Source organism: Hoplias malabaricus, chromosome 12 (assembly GCF_029633855.1).
Source record: "Hoplias malabaricus isolate fHopMal1 chromosome 12, fHopMal1.hap1, whole genome shotgun sequence".
In the NCBI taxonomy this organism is placed as follows: domain Eukaryota; kingdom Metazoa; phylum Chordata; class Actinopteri; order Characiformes; family Erythrinidae; genus Hoplias; species Hoplias malabaricus.
In genome coordinates, this window is record NC_089811.1 from 20,255,835 (window position 1) to 20,275,544 (window position 19,710).

The following is a 19,710-nucleotide window of genomic DNA, read 5'->3' on the forward strand; positions in this document are numbered from 1 at the left end:
TTGCCTTTGTGCTTTTGAAATAGACTGAAGTGGGAGAGGATCTGCTGCTGTGGCTGGAGTCAGCACCCTTCACTACACCCCAGAGCATGGCCATAGTGCTAATCATATGTGGGAACTCCTCCAGAATTGCATTACAGGCATTCCGCATGTCTGTAGCATCACATCCCGCAGACTACAGCAAGAAAGATCAGTCTCCATTAGTGTACAGTAAATGACTTCATTTGCAGCTGCAAATACATCACTAGGTATTATTCACATTTGTTCATACAAGACATAGCATTACTGAGCTGACAAAGAAAATTTAATTGAAAATGTAATTGCAAATAGCACCATCTTGTGGAGAACCTTCAGCCTGCTATATGTGAGTGAGTGAATAAGTTTTAATGCCTTTAATAAGCTGCTACAAATCAACTTTGGAATGTGAAATTACTTAATGCAACACTTTTTTTAAATTATTCACTCTGTTTTATTATTGGTAATGTGTTAAAAGTATTAGTACTTTTTAAACAACCGGTAAATGTAGAATATCATTTAAGGTATTCTATACAGGCCTATCATTAAACTCTACTACTTAATTAAACACTTCTTTTTTCCAAGCTGAAATTACTTACTAGATTTTCCTTGTACATGTGCATTGTTTACCTTTTTATTTTCCAGAAGGCAGTAGTGTGTGATAGTGGTAAGCCCCTCAAGTAAAGTAAGAGGATAGTCAGGTGAAATATTCTCCTTTTTGAAGTTACTGCCGCACACAAAACCAACACACGCTTTTAAACAACTTTATTTTTTTTCTATAAGAAATTTGCCAATGCAAAATATATTTTTACTATTAACATAAATTAAGCACCAGTAATAAACTTATATTAAGTAGCTACAAATTCTGTATATTTAATTTTAGATAGTCTGAAATTATAGCAGGTGTCAAAATCATTTTCTTATATTTAAAAGTCACTGCTCCTCCCTAGTTAAGTGTTCTAACAAATATGAGTGAAGTATATTTCATAAATTAAAAACATTCTATATCACCTAAAGTAATTAAATCTAAAAAGAACCTTGGACTAAAATTAGAGAACATTTTGGGATCCTTCAAAAAATTTGGTGCTAATCTGACACCAGGTATGATTTTCTTGATTATATTTTTACAATATGCAATCTGCTGTAAGGTGGTAGAAACCCTGTGACAGACAACATGGTGGTTAGATGGAGGCCAAGGAGATGACCATTTCAGCCATTGCAAAGAGAAGCGTGTTATTCAAAGAGCATGACGTTTACATCCCTCAAAACTAACTTACTACAAATTACAAATGCATAATACAGAATTTTTGTCCTTTTTTGTGTCTGGAAGGGCAAGATTTTGTATTAGCATACAGTGTCTTGCTGTCTGAGGGGATTCAGAGTGAAATCTTGCTCTGCTGTGACCACTCCCTCATAAAGGGCCAGAATAATCTTTGATGAGGAGCATGATTGTGAATGGAGGGAAACTGGTCAAGAGTTCATGTTGGTGATGAGATCAAGTTTCATATAGATGGGAGGAAACACTGAATTTAATGTGAAGAATTTAGTTAATTTTGGAGGGGGAAGCATATTAGTTTGAAGGTTTTCTTCAGCAGGAGTTGGGCAATATGGTGAGATGAATGCTAACGTTTATCAGAACCTCTTAGGCAACAAGTGATTCCTTCCCTCAGTTCACAGTTATGCAAAAGAATGTCACACTGCAAAGTACAATTACAGTGTACTAAGTACAGTTGCAAAAAGTACTAAGCATCAGGTGTCTGAAAGTGCACTGATCAAGACATCAGGCGTCTTTGAGATAAATAATCTTAAATGTTCATGATTTAAAAAAAAAAACTCTTCATAATATTCTGAGGATATTTTCTCACCATTTGCTAGCTCTAAGGTCAGTCTGCACGCTGGAACACCCTTAGGTGTTTTAACACATCCTTTACTCTGTACATGGGAAAACAAACAAATTGGCTCGCTCTGCCCTCTGCATTGCTTTCAGAAACAGCATCTGAAGGTATTAGGACAGCAGAGAGACCTCTGAACTTTGAAAAGCATGTAAAGAGATATGAATGCTGCTCTATTCCAGCTCCATAGGTGGGTATTAACTGACTTATTTTTGCTTTATCAGCATGAAAATAATCACAGACCAACATGTACTACAAAACCAAACAGTTCATTTGCAAATGAGTTTGTGGTAATACAAACTGTGAATAAAAACATAGACATGTTAAACTACAGCCATCTGCACATGTTTTGGTTTTTTTCCCCCTCAAACATACCATTCCACCTTAAAAGACACTGAGCTTTTGAGCGTAAACAAACGAGAGAATGGCATTTCCGTTGTTGACATGGTCTTTAAACACCTAGACTGGCTAGGGGTTTGGGGACAGTGTAATTTGATTTCATGCTAAAAATACATCATATAAAATATGACAATTAGATACCTTCTATTATTTGTAGGACAACATTTAGGAGCAGTGACTTTGAAATTTAGGAATATATTATAGGAATATATAAGTTTTTAAAAAATTTTATATAACTGCTGAAACAGAATTTAAATTTCCTTTAAATTGGTATTGTTGATAAAAAAAATAAAAATTTGATAATGTCGGTACCTGTGAGTACTCCTGATTCCATCATGCTCATGCTGTTTGATCAACTCATCCAAGTTCCTGCATATCTGAGCAATGATGGGGGCCACAATGATGGCCAATGAGCGGCCAAGGAAAGGCAGTGCCCCACAGAGCAAGGCCACCCAGGCTGGGTGCATGGCAAAGCCATACTGAGGGCACAGGGCTCGAGCCGCAGCTGACACAAACATGCCCTGAGCCGTGATGGGCTGGCTAGCCACATAGCGAACGGCCTTGATGGACTGCTGGAACATCATGGCCGTCTGCCACTCCCGCGCCAGGGCAGAGGATGGGGGATTGTCCCCCTTGGACTGGAGAATGTGACTGAAGTCTCCTTGGACTTTGGAAAGAGGAGGAGAAACACAGTGTTCCAGCACAATAAGAACTTTGAGAAGCTTCAGCACAGCAATCTGGAGAGGGTGTTCAGCCCAGCTACCATCTTTTCCAAAGTGGACCAAACCCTCCTCCGAAATATCCCCACCGTCATCCCCTTGTTCGTCCTCATGGACTTTGCTTTGGTCAGGGGCTTCGGCCCGTTGGCAGGAGTACATGGAGGCAGAAAGTGAGAGAAGGACATACTGTTGCACCTTACAGCCCCACAGAAGTTTCCGGATGGCCTCCAGTTTGCTGGAAACATCTGCTTCACCAGCCTGAGCCTGCTGAGCCACTGTCACCAGCTGGGTTACCAGTGCGGTTATCACCTCCACACTCTTCACCTACAGCAATATAAATATTAAGATACTTTTTATACATACATACACACACACACACACACACATTAGTATTATGATACTCAAAGGGATATTAACAATCACAATTTTTTTCTCAGGAGTTTGCATGAGAAATGCAAATGTAAAATACAAAAAAAAAAAAAAAATTAACTATAAAATTTTACAGGACAAAAAGCACAAATTCAGTATCTCAGAAAATTAAAATATTACTTAAGTCCAATACAAAAAAGGATTTTTAAAACATGCTGGTCAACTGAAAAGTAAGAATATGAAAATTATGAGCATGTACAGCACTCAATACACCTTTTGCCTGAATTACTGCAACAACGCAGTGTGGCATGGAGTCAATCAGTCTGTGGCACTGCTCAGGTGTTATATGAGAGCCCAGGTTGCTCTGATAGTGGCCTTCAGCTCTTCTGCATTGTTGGGTCTGATGTATTGCATCTTCCTCTTCCCAATATCCCATAGATGTTCTATGGGTTCAGGTAAGGTGAGTTTGCTGGCCAATTAAGAACAGGGAGACCATGGTCCTTAAACCAGGTACTGGTAGATTTGGCACTGTCTGCAGGTGCCAAGTCCTGTTGGAAAATTAAATCTGCATCTCCATAAAGTTGGTCAGCAGCAGGAAGTGCTCTAAAACTTCCTGGTAGATGGCTGCGTTGACCTTGGACCTCAGAAAACACATCGGACCAACACCAGCAGATGACATGGCACCCCAAACCATCACTGACTGGGAACTTTACATTGGACCTCAAGCAACGTGGATTCTGTGCCTCTCCTCTCTTCCTTCCGACTCTGGGACCTTGATATCCAAAGGAAATACAAAATTTACTTTAAACAGAGAACATAACTTTGGGTCACTCAGTAGCAGTCCAGTCCTTTTTGTCTTTAGCCCAGGTGAGACGCTTCTGACACTGTCTCTTGTTCAACAGTGGCTTCACACAAGGAATGCGAGGCTGAAACCCATGTCTTGCATTTGTCTGTGTGGTGGTTCTTGAAGCACTGACTCCAGCTGCAGTCCAGTCTTTGTGAATCTCCCCCACAATTTTGAATGGGTTTTGTTTCACAATCCTCTCCAGGTTGCGGTTGTCCCTATTGCTTGTACACTTTTTTCTACCACATCTTTTCCTTCCCTTGATCTCTTTATTAATGAGCTTGGACACAGAGCTCTGTGAACAGCTAGCTTCATAAGCAATGACCTTTTGTGTCATGCCCTGTTTGTGTAAGGTGTCAGTAGGCATCTTTTGGACAACTGTGAAGTCAGCAGTCTTCCCCATGATTGTGTAGCCGACAGAAGTAGACTGAGAGACCATTTAAAGGCCTTTGCAGGTGTATTGAGTTAATGAACTGATTAGAGTGTGGCACCAGGTGTCTTTCATATTGAACCTTTTCACAATATTCAAATTTTCTGAGATACTGAATTTGGGCTTTTCATTAGTTGTCAGTTATAATCATCAAATTAAAAGAAATAAACACTTGAAATATATCTGTCTGTGTGTAATGAATGAGTATAATATAGAGGTGTCACTTTTTTAATGGAATTACTGAAATAAATCAACTTAAATTAAATTCTAATTCTATGATCAGCACCGGTATATTGATATTTGTGCTAGAAAAATTCACCAGGAGCATCTCAAAAAACAAAAACATTTGTAGATGTAACTTTAAATATGCTAATAGATCATTTTGTACTTCACCTGCACTTCTCGGTTTCCCTGCAGGTGACGGGAATTCACAGAAGCGTAAGATGGGAAGTAAGAGCGCAGGAAGCGGAGGCACAGGGACATGAGGAGCTCCAGGAGGTACATGCTAGAGGAGGAGGATGAGAAAGGGTTAGATGGTGAAGAAAGTGGCGACATGGGTGACTGGTCAGGGTTGGTAGGCTGAGGCTCTGGAGGGGTGGAGCTTTGTAGAGGGCCATAGAAGCTGTTGCCCTCCTGGGCCTGCCGGTGCCTCTGCAGAAGATTCTGGACGAGATTGAGATGGGCAGTGGAACTGAATTCTAGAGCTGTGCTGGATAATGCCTCCACAAACAGAGTCGAACCACTCTTAATCAAAGTCTCCACTACGGAGAAAGCATACAGAACTTTATTGAAATCAAATGGTTGACGGTAGAGCAGGACGTGGCGGAACAAGGAATCAATCGCTTCCTGTCTCTCCCGTTGCTTCTTTAAGAGGCGAGACTTGGCCAAGGCTTCCAGCTGTCCATCATCCTCATCACTGGATAGTGAATCAGAGGCCTGGGTGCGGTCAGAATCCACCCGTAGCAAACCATTGGCCATGTCCACCTGCCCAGCAGTACCATTAACCATGCCCACCTGCAGGTAAGGGGCTGAACCTGAACTAGAATTTTCAGTTGAATTCTGGGCACCACTGGCATCAGCTGACTCTGTGTGCTCACTCTCTTCTTCCTCTACTAAATTTTGCACTTCATCCTCGCCTTCTGTCTCCTCACTTTCACTGCTGGACATGGCAGGAGAGTTTGATGGAGTTTCATGAAGTTCTGGGTCATGCTCCAGGTCAAGCCACAGAGACTCCCGATCTACAATGATGAAATGATTCAGCAGGTCATCCTCAGTTTGGCTCAGAAACACAATCGCATCTCCACTGCTCTTTGTGCCAGACCTGTCTCTGCAACTTAATGTGGCAAAATTGCCTGTGAAAATAAGGACACACAGTGTCAGTAACGCAAAGCACCACAGTAACATTGCAACCTTGTTGTATTGTTTTTATATATCTGTGATCATCTCTATAGTACAGTATAATTTACATTTTTATTATCATTGAGCAGAATATTGTGGTAATGTTTCTGAAGGTCCATCCAATAAACCCTACATTGTGTCCTTTTTACAGGTTTTCATTCATATACACATGCGAAAGTATAAGCATTTGTTTGATTTCTATGGTTTAGTGACAGATACCTGCCTTTTAATGATGAACACAACATTTAACTGAGTGTTAAAAACTACTCCTTACAAGGAATTGCAAGCCCGATAAATATGTGTTAGTGTAAAACTTTAATAAGGGGATAATAAAAATCATGAAGCATAAAGACCATTACATTAACAATATACACCCATCAACCATAACATTATGACCACCTCCTTGTTTCTACTCTCACCTCCACTGAGCAGTTTATTTTTCTACAATTACAGACTGGTGTCCATCTGTTGCTCTGTATACATTGTTTGCACAGTGAGTGGACACAGTGTTTATAAACTCCAGCATCACTGCTGTGTTGGATCCACTAGTACCAGCACAACACACACTAAAACATCACCACCACATCGGTTTAACTGCAGCACTGAGAATGATCCACCACACAAAATTATACCTGCTCTTTGGTGGTCCTGTGGAACTCCTGACCATTGAAGAACAGGGTGACAAAGTATGCAGAGCAACAAATTAAATATAGTCTGTAAATAAAAATCTACTAAGTGCTCCTGAATGCTCAGTGGAACAATGAACAGTGAATGTAAAAAAACAAGAACGTGGTCATAATGTTATGGCTGATCTGTGTATTTTCCCAGTTTAGTACTAAGATCTGGGTTTTCCGTTCAGTTTTCGAGTATTTGATAACATACCAACTGAGAGGTTGTGTTTGACACTCTGTATGACTGTTCTCTGGGTCTTTGGATTCAGCAGCAAGAGCAGAACAGGTTCCAGTATACGGATTATATCACTGAGAGACAGGGCCCGCACCAGCCAGCTCTGCCCTGCAGCACTCACGCTGCCATCCTGACTGTTCAGACTATCTAATACCACAAAAAGAGACCTATAAAAAAGAAAAAGCAAAAGATGATTGACGTCATATCTTAAAATAAATATCAATAATGGGCACAAGCTGTTTCTATCATTATAGAGAGAAACATTACATTTACATTTATGCATTTGGCAGACGCTTTTATCCAAAGTGACTTACAAAAGATGATCTAACATTCAAACTACAGCACAATTTATACAATTTATTTTTACCAAAGAAATTCGGTAGATGGTGAAAAATGTATGCTAATATTTTCAGCTCATCTGGGATACCTGCTGCAGAGACACAGGAAAATGTGGTCTATCACATGATGAAAAACTTTAATATCTACAGCTTATATATTTTATACCATGAATATAAGTGTATCCCAGATCTATATTTAGCAAAATTAGCATTTTTCGTGTCCTATCCTCAAAGTGACAAATCAACTTTAACAATCTCACACAGAATATATCAAAGGTGAAAATCCCAGGGAGGGAAAATTTCTCCAACAATAATAATTGTAAACATGACAATATCATTTTAAATAATAAATAGTAATATGTATTGAAAATTGTGCTAATTACAGATGCAAGAAATTCATTTTTCGCAGGATTTAAAGGATTACATTCCTCTTTTCATATGCCTTAAAGTGGTTTGCTCCACTGCCTCCACAGCCTTCACGAAAGATGCCAGGTCCTTGTATTGAAAGTGACATTGGACTTTTTTTTTCCCTGTACAGTTTCTTACAAATGTTAGTATCTGCCAGATTTTCCCTGCTGAATGTAGTTTTTCTTAGCCAGCCATGATAATTTTCTATTAAGAATGTGTTACATAAGATCATGCCAGTATGCCCATGTATAGTGTGCCATCTATCGGCAATACTGGTTGAACATAGTACATGTGGCCTTAAAACAACTCTGGCATCCTCCTTCATAGATGGCCTCTGGGAAATGTTACTGTTCACTGTCCTCTAAAATAATGTAAATGAAATTTACACCCCTGAACATAAGTCATATTTGACAGGCCCTTGCTGTTTGTAGATATATTTCAAGTTCGAAATCAACTCAAACTGAGAACTTAGAGTATTGCCAGGCTGTGCATTGTGTAAATTTAGTTTTAATTCTGAACAACATTTTGTATTCATGTGCTACATAACTTTGCCTACCTCTGTTCACTGTTTGCTGCAAGATTAATATATGATATTACATACTCAATGCAAGCTGAAATTATTGGCTGATAATAGTACCTGAAAGCAATGCTAAAAATATGTAGGCGATTTATAGTCTAAGACCTGTTCATATTTATGGCTAATGTGTTAATTCTTAAAATAACTGGGATAAACAAATACATTAAAAAAAAAATAAAAAATAAAAATTCCGGCAAAACATTTGAACTATCTCTGCTGCTTTTCCATAGTATGTCCCCACAAAAAGGCTTTAGGGAAATCAAGACTGAGAAAAATATATAAGCTACATCTTATAGTCTAGGGTGCACCCTTCAAAAAGACCGGTCCTCAGTAGAACAGTCCTCCAAAGCTCACTTAAATTAAACAGTCTACCAATGTTGTATGGCTACTACCCTGCAAAGGGTCTCATTCTTTCAGTTCCGGCAAAAAAAAGTTAAAATTTTGGTTTGAAACTGTAATGTCTTAACAAATATGGAGGCTGTTTACTAGGATATGTTTACTAGTGGGACCACTGGACATATTTGTATCCAAGTTCTGTGTATGCAGTTTATAAGCAAAGACAACAAGGGATACATTTTTTTTCAAATCTCTCCAAACAAAGTCTACATTTCCTGGCTGCATACAGAAGTCCTTCATGCTGGAGCATCCTTCAATCACAAAAAAGTCAAGAAATGCAGCCCTGTTCAGCTGCAGTCTAGGTTTTAGGATGCAGTTACTTTTTTCAAAAGAAGGACACATTTGAAGAATCCTCTTCAATTTTTTTCCAAATAAAATGTCACTTCTGTCCTTCAATAGCTACAGACCGTAAAATAAATACACCCTCTGTTAAAGTTCATTAATTTAATATAATTTGTTATCCTTAGGACATGTCGATAGTTGTATATTAGAATAAGCACTGGTTTGACATTAGTTGACACTGACATATTGGCAAGCCCTGGTCCATGCTGCAAGTTTAAAAGGACATGTCTTACCTGTCAAAGGAACGGTTCAGAGAAGTGCTGCGATTCATCTGGACCTCTCGTGTCAGGTGCCACAAAATAGAGAATCTGTGGAGAGCCTCCAGTCGCAAAACCTGTGGATATAATATGTACACAAACACACACACACACAGGGCAAAATATAAACAAAAGTCTATTCTGTATATTAAATAAGTGTATGTGTGGGACAGGAGCAGTACGACACCTTGTCTCTGCTGAGTAAAGCCATGCAGATGATGTCCTCACAAATGGAGGCTGATGGAGCTAGACAGTGCAGCCGATAGAAGAGCTCCACACAGGAGATATGATGCTCCCTGCGCTCTGTGTCTAACTGATCCCACAGCACCTGAGCAACACGCTTAAAGAAAATAATGCAAAATACAAAACAGATTAGATTCTTGCAATCATGTGAACAAATTTGGCCTCTAAAATCCCCAGATTCTAATCTAATCATGCATCTGTGGGATGTTCTGGAAACAGAATTCCAATCCATCGTGCCACAAACCACAGGACACTTTCAGTATATATTTTGAGGAAGCTCACCAGGTAGAAATCTGTGCGGAGATCCATACTTTTCAGCACTGTTGGGTAGATGGGAGGCAGAGTGACCATCTGCAGCTGTCCACACAAAGGGTTTGCCTCAGAGTTCTTGTAGCGCTGGTTCTTGTCTTGGATGACCAGTGCTAGTGACTGAGAATGGTTTATCAGCTCCAGCAGGGAGGAAGTCGCCACATGCTGAACCTGCGTGGACATAAAAGTAAAAACACTGTCATCATGCTGCTGAATTTGTCCTAACAAAAGAAGAGCCATGTCCCCTGAACACTATACTAAATGGCTACACATTCTAAATCATGTTTGGATTGTTAAAATGATTTAATGGAGAAATGTTAGAAAGGTTTGCCAAGAAAATTAGAGAATTAGAAAAGCTCTCAATGGTGGCCAATGGTTTAGGGCCTCTGTGCGTGCCGGGATACTAAATATACACATTGGACCTGACTCCAGGAACCAGGTAAAGAATCTTTATCACTTAAGATCATCATAAAATCAACACACAAAGCTCAGTCGGTGCAGCAATTCCAAGCATTCCATTACTCCATGTTTGTGTGTTTTTCTGGTTTTCACAGTGGACTGTTAGGTGCAGTACTGGGACACATCCCTTGAAAATTACTCTGCCACCAGCCTTCCTGAAGTGCGTTAATCAGTCCTCCCTCCACAGGCAAAAAAAGACTCTCAATTTGTTCAGCTCTTGATTTCTTTGAAAAGCCTGAATAAATCTTGGATTGAATTTTGTGATCTCGCTTTTGTGTGGGTTATGCTCTCTCTCACAGAAAAATTACATGGATGGAATCATTACAAATTACAAGGCTTTACATCAAACCACCCTGGCTAACAATGCCTGAACAAATTTGAAACTAACAAATTGGTGAAATTCCCCTTTAAATAATCACTGAAGTTACATACTACTATACCACTGATCACAAATTCAGTTGGAATTGTGTATACATAGAATTAAGTTTAAGGCCCTTTACGCATCACTAACATTCATTTATTAATGCTAGACCTTTTTTGTCACTCCTATTTTAGCTGTACCTTGTAGTCTTTGGAAACGCAGCATAACGTCATCAAGGACCTCAGCCATTCAGGAAGATTGCCTTCTTCTTTGCCTGAGAGTAAAAACAGATAATCACCAGTTTTGTTCACAGTTTGGTAGTATGTTCATAACCACATTTATTCCTGTAATTGATATCATTTTGCTAATATTCAATTCAGCTACATTATGGCAGACATAACTTGAATACTGTCAATAGAAAAAATAATTGCCAACAGAGTATGATCCTCTGGATCTGCAATGCCAGATGTCAGACAGGCTGTGAATAAATAGAAGTACATACTCTGGAGTGATGGATAGTCATACATGTGATCTGGAATTAAGCATGCAATATTAGTGTCTGACTTCACTAAAGCTATTGGGTCAATGTTAGAGGGGGAAAAAATCACTATATTACTATACTGGATTTCAGAAAAAGAGTTGGATAAACAGGTGCCTGCAAGTTTTCACACATTAAGAGTAAGTTGCCCAGGCCAAACAACTCATAACCTATGCAGCCTAAATGAGTTATTCATTTTGTTAGTGTATTTGCACATTGCTTTCTTATTACTTTGGGGATCTGGATTGCCTACCAACAGAAAAAAGTGTGAAATAAAGCAACACAGGCAGTTGTTTTGTGGGTGGCCTATGTGTAAAAACTGATTTTGCTCCTGTAATTATCTAATTGAAAGAAGCATTAGAACTGTACAACACCCTTTTCTGCACATCCACAATCAAAGTGCTTGACCTGTTATGTGAGAGTGTACCAACAGGGTTTGTACCATGCAAGGCTAAATTAATATTAAAAAGCCTCATTCATCAATACCGATGTTTTGCTCAGAACGGATCTGTCTTGACTGTTGACACATTGATAAATGTAAGCGGGTTGCATATGTAATGTGAACAAATATGTGTCTGAAACAGCATGATATGTTGATGAAATGTTTATGCACGTTGCCTCCTTCAACAACATCATATTAGTGAGAAAACATATTGTTTTAAAAAACACATGAGTAGCTCTAGTACATCGCATTTTGCTCAAAAGAACAACAAAGAGTCAACGAGTACAGATGATGTAAAAATGTCCACTGGCTCTGTTTTACTGCTGCACAGAGAGATTGGCTGAATCCCAAATGTCTGCACCCTATGCAGTGCACATTGTAGATCATAAAATAATGTTTTTTGTTCTCATGTAGTGTGCTGTATATCGAATTACAAATTTGTTTATGACTGGTCATAAGCCTACATCTTTCAGTCAAACTAATGCCCTGTCTGTGTGCAGTAGTTTTTATCATCTGCGAAGTATATAGGGAGAATGGTGGTATTTGGAAAGCAAATCAAGCCGATCTTCCATAGATGTTTTGTTGAGCTGCTGGTGATGGCAGAGTTGAAAGTTCTAGGCGTATACATACAGGCAAAAAGGCGCATTCACATTCATGTCACATGCCCACGAACTGGATATGTATCCAATCCAAGACTACATGTCCACACAGCCCAGAAAAGATCAGATTTGTGTCACATTAAGGCAAAAATCTGATTTCAGTCACTTCAGCATTGTAACGTAAACATAGTCTAATACAAGAGAGAAACTTTCCGGCCAAGAGAATCGAGTGATAATGTGAGGGGAGAAATAAGAGAAGAATAAGCCAAAATGGCAAAAATCAGAGATTCTGTGTCTATCTGAGCAATACATAAAAATATTTTAATAGTTTAAATAGTTTAAATGATTTCTTGATAAAAAGTAATAATGATGAACACTTAACACCAAATTGTGTAAGAGTGTTATATGATGTGTTAATCTACTTGAGGTGCTGAACAGGTTGCTGTGGAGCTCTTGGCTCTCCTCCTCAGTGTAGTAGACGGGGAAAGTTGTACACTCTAGCAGTAGATGGCATGCTGCTGTAAAGGCTTGTCGACAGGCCTCGTTGATTTCTGCTTTCCCTCGTGACTGAAACCCTGCTGTCCACTGCAGACTCTCAGACAGAGTTTCTCTCCTACCAGCTTCTACACTGCCCTCCTGAGCCTGAGCTCGCAATTTACTTGAGGTGAAGAACTCAGCCAGTCTATCTTTAATTAGGCCCAGCTCTCGGTTGCTTTTGCCTCCTGAAGAAGAATGTTTTCTGTCCCGTGGAGATGCTTGCTGCTCTGGCTGTGCACAGCCCTCCTTTCCCTTCTGGAAGTCTATCTCCATTAACAGGTGCCTAAAAAAAAATAAGAGAGTGTTAAGAGTTGAGTGTTTATTGCATTTTCTGGATAATAATTTCCCACCCTCCTCCAAAAACTACACAGTGCAGTTTCTGCAGTGCTGAGCCTAGAGTAGCAAAGACAGAGGCGCTATTCTCCCTATTTCAGGTCAGTGAAGCATTATAATGATTTTGAAGTTTTCTTTGTTTTATTTACCTCAGCTAAAAGTAACATTTAGTACTTCACAACTAACTAAATTAATAGTACTTTTTATACTGGGTGTAGCATTGGCACATACCTAAAGTTGCAAGGCTGATATAGCCTTCATAATCTAGCCGATTCATCCAAAAATCTCCCGGTTTGGATACAAGAGAGAAATAAATAAATAAATAAATAAATAAAACAGTAGGGGTTGAGGACATCTACTTTGATCATAGTTTAATATAATTAATTTCAGCTATTTAAATCGAATCCTTTACTGAAACAGGTGTTTACTTGGAATAGTCTCCACATCAAACATCCAAGGTGAAATTCTATCAGGTTAACTATAACTGATGATTAGCAGGAGCAATGACAGATTATTTGTTAATATTATTTTTCTACCATCTGTTGATTTCTACATTCACAGTCCATTCTCTCAGCTTCACTGACCATACAGGACCACTTTATATTTCTACAGTTAAAGAGTGTTGTCCATTTGCTGTTCTGCATAGGTTGTTTTTCCTCTTTTACCCAGTTCTTCAAAGGTCAGGGTCATAACAGGACCACCACAGAGCAGGTTTGATAGGGGTGGTGGATCATTCTTAAAGCTGCAGTGAAACTGGTTTGTTATTGTGTGTTGTAATGGTACAAGTGTATCACACACAGCAGAGCTGCTGGTGTTTGTAAAGCCCTCAGTGCAACTGCTGGACTGAAAACATTTTGGATACATATTGGATTTACTTTTTTAAAGCTATGGAATTTTCTAAGTATGTGGGCGTCTATATATGTGATTTCAGGTGTATTTGGCCATATTGTCTCCTGATAAAGACCTGAACAGATCGCAACACGTCAGCACTTTTTAAGACTTTGCCAGGTGTTAATAAAAGCTGTTTATAATCTCTCTGACACAGTGTGTCCAAGTATCTGGGATTTTTTTTAAGATTTCTCATTGTGAATGCTTATGGACTGCACTGCTTTCACCCCATCCAGTGCAAAGTCATCTTTTTTCATATCAGTTCTATCTTTAAATGATATGATGAACTAAAATCAAATTTTACTAAAAATATCCAAGAGAAACTGTGTAAAGCAGAAATTTCACTGTCAATGTCTTAAATGCACATTAAATGACATAGTCATGCACCTGAGGATGATAGATGCCAGTATGTCCTGAACACATTTAGACATATTTTCGATGTTTCCTCCTTTCCTCCAAACATTCTCGGCCTTGTCGCTCACTTCAGAGGCAGGACATGCAGAATCGTGGCTAGGAAGGAGCTGTTGTTCAGAGGGTGAGGCACTGAGGCCTAATCCACTGTCTTCAGAACGTAGGGGTGGAAACACAGCTGGTTCCACTACCGCCATTTCTGCAGCCTGTCCATTTACATTCAATGCCACTTCTGCAAGTCTATCACCATTATTAACATCAGCCTGCTCACCAGGATCTTCTCTGGTGTCTGTCGTCATCTCCTATTAAAGAATTAGTAGGCAGGAGTTACAGAAACAGAACTATAATATTTAGGGGATGCTGGAATAATAGTGTGGTATTTATAGTATTTAGGAAGGGTAGTGTAATGTGTGGTATTATAGTATTTATGGACAGCAGTGTATGAGTGTTGTATTAATACTACAGGAATCATCAAAAATATGTTACTGTCCTTTACATTTCAGATCAATTTACTATACCAAAATGTCTTTTTATATCAGTATATTTTTAATAGTATATAGCCAGTTGTTTTGGATATGGCTGCACAGGAGTTAAAAGGTCACCATGTCCAATGGCAAGCTTTATACCAATAAGAGTATATAGTCTCCCAGTATTGTGCTGCAGAGCAGTGGAAAGGAGTTATGTAGAATGACAGGTCACCATTTATCCAGCAAAACCTATATGTTATCCAGAAATAATCACCCAACATCCATAGCTTGATCTCCTCAAGTTCAAGTGGCTGAACAGCACCATCTAATACCAAGCCTTTTAAGTACAGTAGAGGTTGTTACTGCAGCAAACATGATCAAACACCCTACTTAATAGCATATATTTCAGAAGAAAATGTTGAATGAGCAGGTGTGCACAAATTTGGGTAAATCCTATTTCTTAATTTTACTCCTACACCTTGATTTATGTGTTATCTTGCCCCTTGAGAACTGGGTTACAAGATCTAGTGTTTAAAATCTTCCCTTGCAAAATGGGATGACCCTTCAAGAGCCTGATATGTCATCAGAACACAAAAAAAGCAGCACTTCAGTGGCACTCTGCTGGTTTGCCGTGATATCAGAGGTTCTGGAATTAACTCTGCAGTTAAATTTAGGGCATCATTCTTTAAAAAGCATTCTATAATCATAATTTTACCACCCACTCCTAACTCACTGTGATATGACTAAGTGATGTGTGATATGCTTATTTTGTGTCATTTACTTGAAACTTCCTTTGAAACACTATTGCTAGCCCGTAATTGCTTGGCCATTTAGGGTGGAACTGGAAATTCTGAGACAGCTGCAAAATATTAGGGATGTCTTATGCTTATTATGATGTAAAGGAAGACAATTTATTGAAACTACAAGCCACTAAGATAATATAATATTTATCATAGTTTTAAAGAAGAGAATACTGATATTTATGGTTTTCTTCAGTCGCTCCCCCATCTTGCCACTGATTCAGTTTTAAATAGTACATAGCCCTACCCCTCAACCCTATCCCTCTTTCCCAACAAGAACTGAGAGGCCCCTACCTCTAGGAAAAAACAAAGGGGTAAGACAACAAATGTGGTAAGGTTAAGGGGTGATATGGTATTCACCCTTAGTTAACTTGATTTAAATGGGTTAATTATCAAAAATACCTGCATTTTCTCCACATGATATGTCTGTGACTCTGCCTCCATGTCCATATAAGTCACTGGCATCTGGATCTTACTGAGCACCTTAAAACATGCCCTCAGTGCATGCGTAAGCTCAGGCAGACTTAGAGTATGTAAGTGAGTACACAGAGACTGCAGCATGCTGCCCAGCATCTGTGGCAAGAACTGCGTTTGGATCTCAGAATAAAGCTCCTTTAGGATGAAAGAAGGAAAAAATAAGCAGAGTAAATAAAAGAAATAACATTTCAGTCAGGATATAAATATAATCTGTATTTCGTTTTTAATAAACTTTAAAAAAACATTATATTTAAATGTGTGTTAGAACAGAAATTTAAGGAACACAGAAACTGTAAAGAGGAAAAGCACAGGCTGAGTCATGCACATGTAGATATATTACCAAAGGAATAACATCAAGAAGGAAGATGATGAGTGTTGAGAGTTCTGTCACGGATGGAGAAGGACTCCAGGCTTTACATAAAGGTGCAGCTGCTGGATCACTTAACACGCTGTAAAATAGAATTAGAATTATTTTATTTTGGCAAATAGGTTAGTGCACACATATAACACATACAGAACAGAGCAGACAAGCATAGAGACTACCAAGTATTAATCTAAGGAATTATACAGACTAAAGAATAATGAGTAAAAAAACACACTTACTGCAAAATGTGCTTTTAAAAATAGGAGAAATGGGTTTGTCCTTATTCTAGTATAATCCAGTAATTATTACTACTATTAATATTATTACTACAATATTTCCATGTGGTAAAGCCTTATATTGCTTAATATCTCATAATTATGATTTAGCACCCCAACGCAAGTAGAAACTTAACACTTCATTTCAGGCTCTGACTGCAATGAATAAGACATTAGTTTATTATATGTGTCCATAAGCCATAACGCCTTAGGGGCATGCTGGAGTTCCACTCTGAAAGGATTGATACTTTTCATGATCTTTCTAATTGTATCCTGTGAAACTACATGTATTCTTCTGAATAAATAGGTTCCTGCACAACCAATTTAGCTTTCAAATACTAATAAAAACCTGATACTGATAGGCCAGGACTGTATATCTTTCCTGAAGCTTATATCATAATATTATTTTAACAATGCACAACATTCCTCATTTTCATTTCAAAGGGTTCTGTCTGCTCCATTATATGTGCAGTAAAATATTTAGACTTTATTTTTGGTATCTTTTCTCCCCCAGTGATATCGCCCCCTAAAACTCCATTGTATTAATTAATATTTAAGTGGCTATGGTGCAGGGTTTGATAGATTGGTTTGATTTCATGTACATATTACAGTGTTTAATTTCCTCTAACTGGTTATAGACACTTATTCACAAAATTATATTCCTCATAATATATATCTAAACAAAGCTGTATACAAATCCAAGGGCACTTTCCTAAACAGGGATTAATCTTAGTCCTGGATTACATTTTACAGTAGGATGATGTTCTGTCTGTAACTAGGCTTAATCCTCTACAAGTCTATTTGCATGTGTATGTGTATGTGTGTGTACCTGAGACATGTTTGGAAGTGTTTGGTCATGTAGTCCCACAGAAATTCACTGCTTATGGCCCCTACCAGCATATTGACCGTCTTAATGATCTCAGAAGCATTTTTGTTTTCTTTGACCTTACTGCAAAATCCAAGAAAATGACAACAATATGATACTGCATATTTATAAATGTATATTTTACATTACATGCATCCCTTAATAGTCACCTCACATTGACAGAATTTATAACTTGAACATATTATATGGAAGTATATCATCTATGTCTATAGTTATTTCATTTGCTTATCACTCTCTCACACATTCATACACTTCTTCTGAGCCCAACCTGCTGAGCTGGTTGCCAGAGAGACTAGTGTTAAGAGAGTCCTCCCCCAACATCTCTCTGCAATAACTATAAAATGCCCTAATCACTTCCAATAGCACATCAGCCAGAATCAATGGACCTGAGAGAGAGAGAGAGAGAGAGAGAGAGAGAGAGAGAGAGAGAGAGAGAGAGAGATTATATAACAGATATAAAGTGAAAGAACTAACAGAAAACAAAAGCTATATAAAATAATAAGCCTTTCATTATATGCATGAATTTGTATGCATGTGTGTTTATGTATTTTTACCAATCTCTGATTTGTCCAGTAAACTGATGATGATGCGAAATGGTCTGAGGTAGTCTGAGATGTTTTCTGGATCTTTCTCTATGTCTTTCTGCTGTAGGACATTCACTATTGCCTGTACAGAGTGTACACATATTGTACCAGAGGTAAAGAGCACTCCACAAATCACATATATCAAAGCAACATAATCATAACAGAGTTACTTTTAAGGAATCCAGGAATATGAAAAGATCGATCCACTATCAAATGCAACTGCTTCAGTGAGACAGAAAGAGATTACCTGCACCATTAGCTCTCTGGAGTGTGCGTTAAAGTAGTATGCTGTATGCTCTTCTACTGTCGTGTACAGACTCAGATCTGGAGCCACCATGCCTCCTTTAATGTCTAATCCTGACAAAATACAAACACACATATGATATTAATTCTTGGTCAGTTCATCAAGTAAGTTGCTATTCTATACTATTAAGGGGAGTTTAAATAGTTAAATCAATATGGAGTCCTGTAAGGTCTGTTAATCATTTAGGTGTCTTATTGCTTAGTACCTAGAAGCCATGCATAGAGGCGGCGGTTGAGTGACATGTCCCTCCTGAGCAGAGTAAGAGAGGCAGCAGACACCACTGTGATCATATCTTCATGTTTCAGAGGGATAGGGGCCTTCTCAGGGTCCTATAGGAACAGCAGGTAGAAAGAGAAGTCACACAGCAGCTAGGTTTTACAACAGCAAGCATTACATTAGGACATATGTGTCAGATTCTGTGCTTGCAGGACACAGCTCTGCAGACTTCTCACTGAAGGCAAAGCCATCGATTCTGGGGATTGTCTCACAGCAAAAAAAAAAACCCTCTGTGTTTGAGTTCATTCAGGAGCGTTGCATCTTTTAAGGTAGAATGATATGTTTGATTAAGAAAAAAAATGTGGATTTTAAATTACCACAGGAACTCAACTGTAACTCGAGTTGTTTAGTTTAGTAGTACTCTCAGTTTTCTTTTACTTTCATGCAATTAATGTTCTCCTCAATTAGGAATCAATTCCATATTAAGTCATCTATAACAGCAGAAATAAATCAATACTGCTCACAGACGGAGCAAAAACAGAGCAACATCCCCATATCTTCTCATTCTTTTAACATAATGAGGTCTCTCTCCCATTTGCCAAGCTAGAGCTGTGTACAAACACCAAAGTTTTTTCCAGCAACCAAACTGACCCAAGAGCTAGCAAATGGTGAACAATCGTTCTCTGAATTGTATAAAAAGTGTATTTTTTTTTATTATTATTAACATCAGCCTTTAAGGTTGCCATAGAATGAAACACTATTTACATTTAACTGAGCGTAGTACAGAATACAGAGGGCAGAGTAGTACATGGAACTCATGTCACAAACCTTAAACACTACTTCAAACAAGGGCTATGAATGAGCTCATTTCAAAATCCCAAACTGTTGCATAACAGTATTGATTCATTAATATTTTTGTCCTCTTCACTT

At 38.5% G+C, this 19,710-nt stretch overlaps 1 protein-coding gene across 1 annotated transcript in view; it reads right to left on the reverse strand.

Moving 5' to 3' along the window:
* dop1b (DOP1 leucine zipper like protein B) overlaps positions 1–19,710 on the reverse strand; it is a 52,157-nt gene that overhangs the window by 15,319 nt on the left and 17,128 nt on the right. Inside the window, exons 7-24 of the mRNA XM_066685961.1 lie at positions 18,770–18,893; positions 18,508–18,617; positions 18,231–18,342; positions 17,945–18,062; positions 17,620–17,739; positions 16,492–16,600; positions 16,077–16,286; positions 14,384–14,709; positions 12,661–13,058; positions 10,860–10,933; positions 9,813–10,010; positions 9,475–9,627; positions 9,264–9,364; positions 6,946–7,136; positions 5,059–6,017; positions 2,616–3,346; positions 643–739; positions 5–172 (exon numbers count right to left, since the gene is read on the reverse strand). Of these exons, the coding sequence (XP_066542058.1) occupies positions 5–172; positions 643–739; positions 2,616–3,346; positions 5,059–6,017; positions 6,946–7,136; positions 9,264–9,364; positions 9,475–9,627; positions 9,813–10,010; positions 10,860–10,933; positions 12,661–13,058; positions 14,384–14,709; positions 16,077–16,286; positions 16,492–16,600; positions 17,620–17,739; positions 17,945–18,062; positions 18,231–18,342; positions 18,508–18,617; positions 18,770–18,893 (4,299 nt within the window). The remainder of the gene's footprint in view (positions 1–4; positions 173–642; positions 740–2,615; positions 3,347–5,058; positions 6,018–6,945; positions 7,137–9,263; positions 9,365–9,474; positions 9,628–9,812; positions 10,011–10,859; positions 10,934–12,660; positions 13,059–14,383; positions 14,710–16,076; positions 16,287–16,491; positions 16,601–17,619; positions 17,740–17,944; positions 18,063–18,230; positions 18,343–18,507; positions 18,618–18,769; positions 18,894–19,710) is intronic.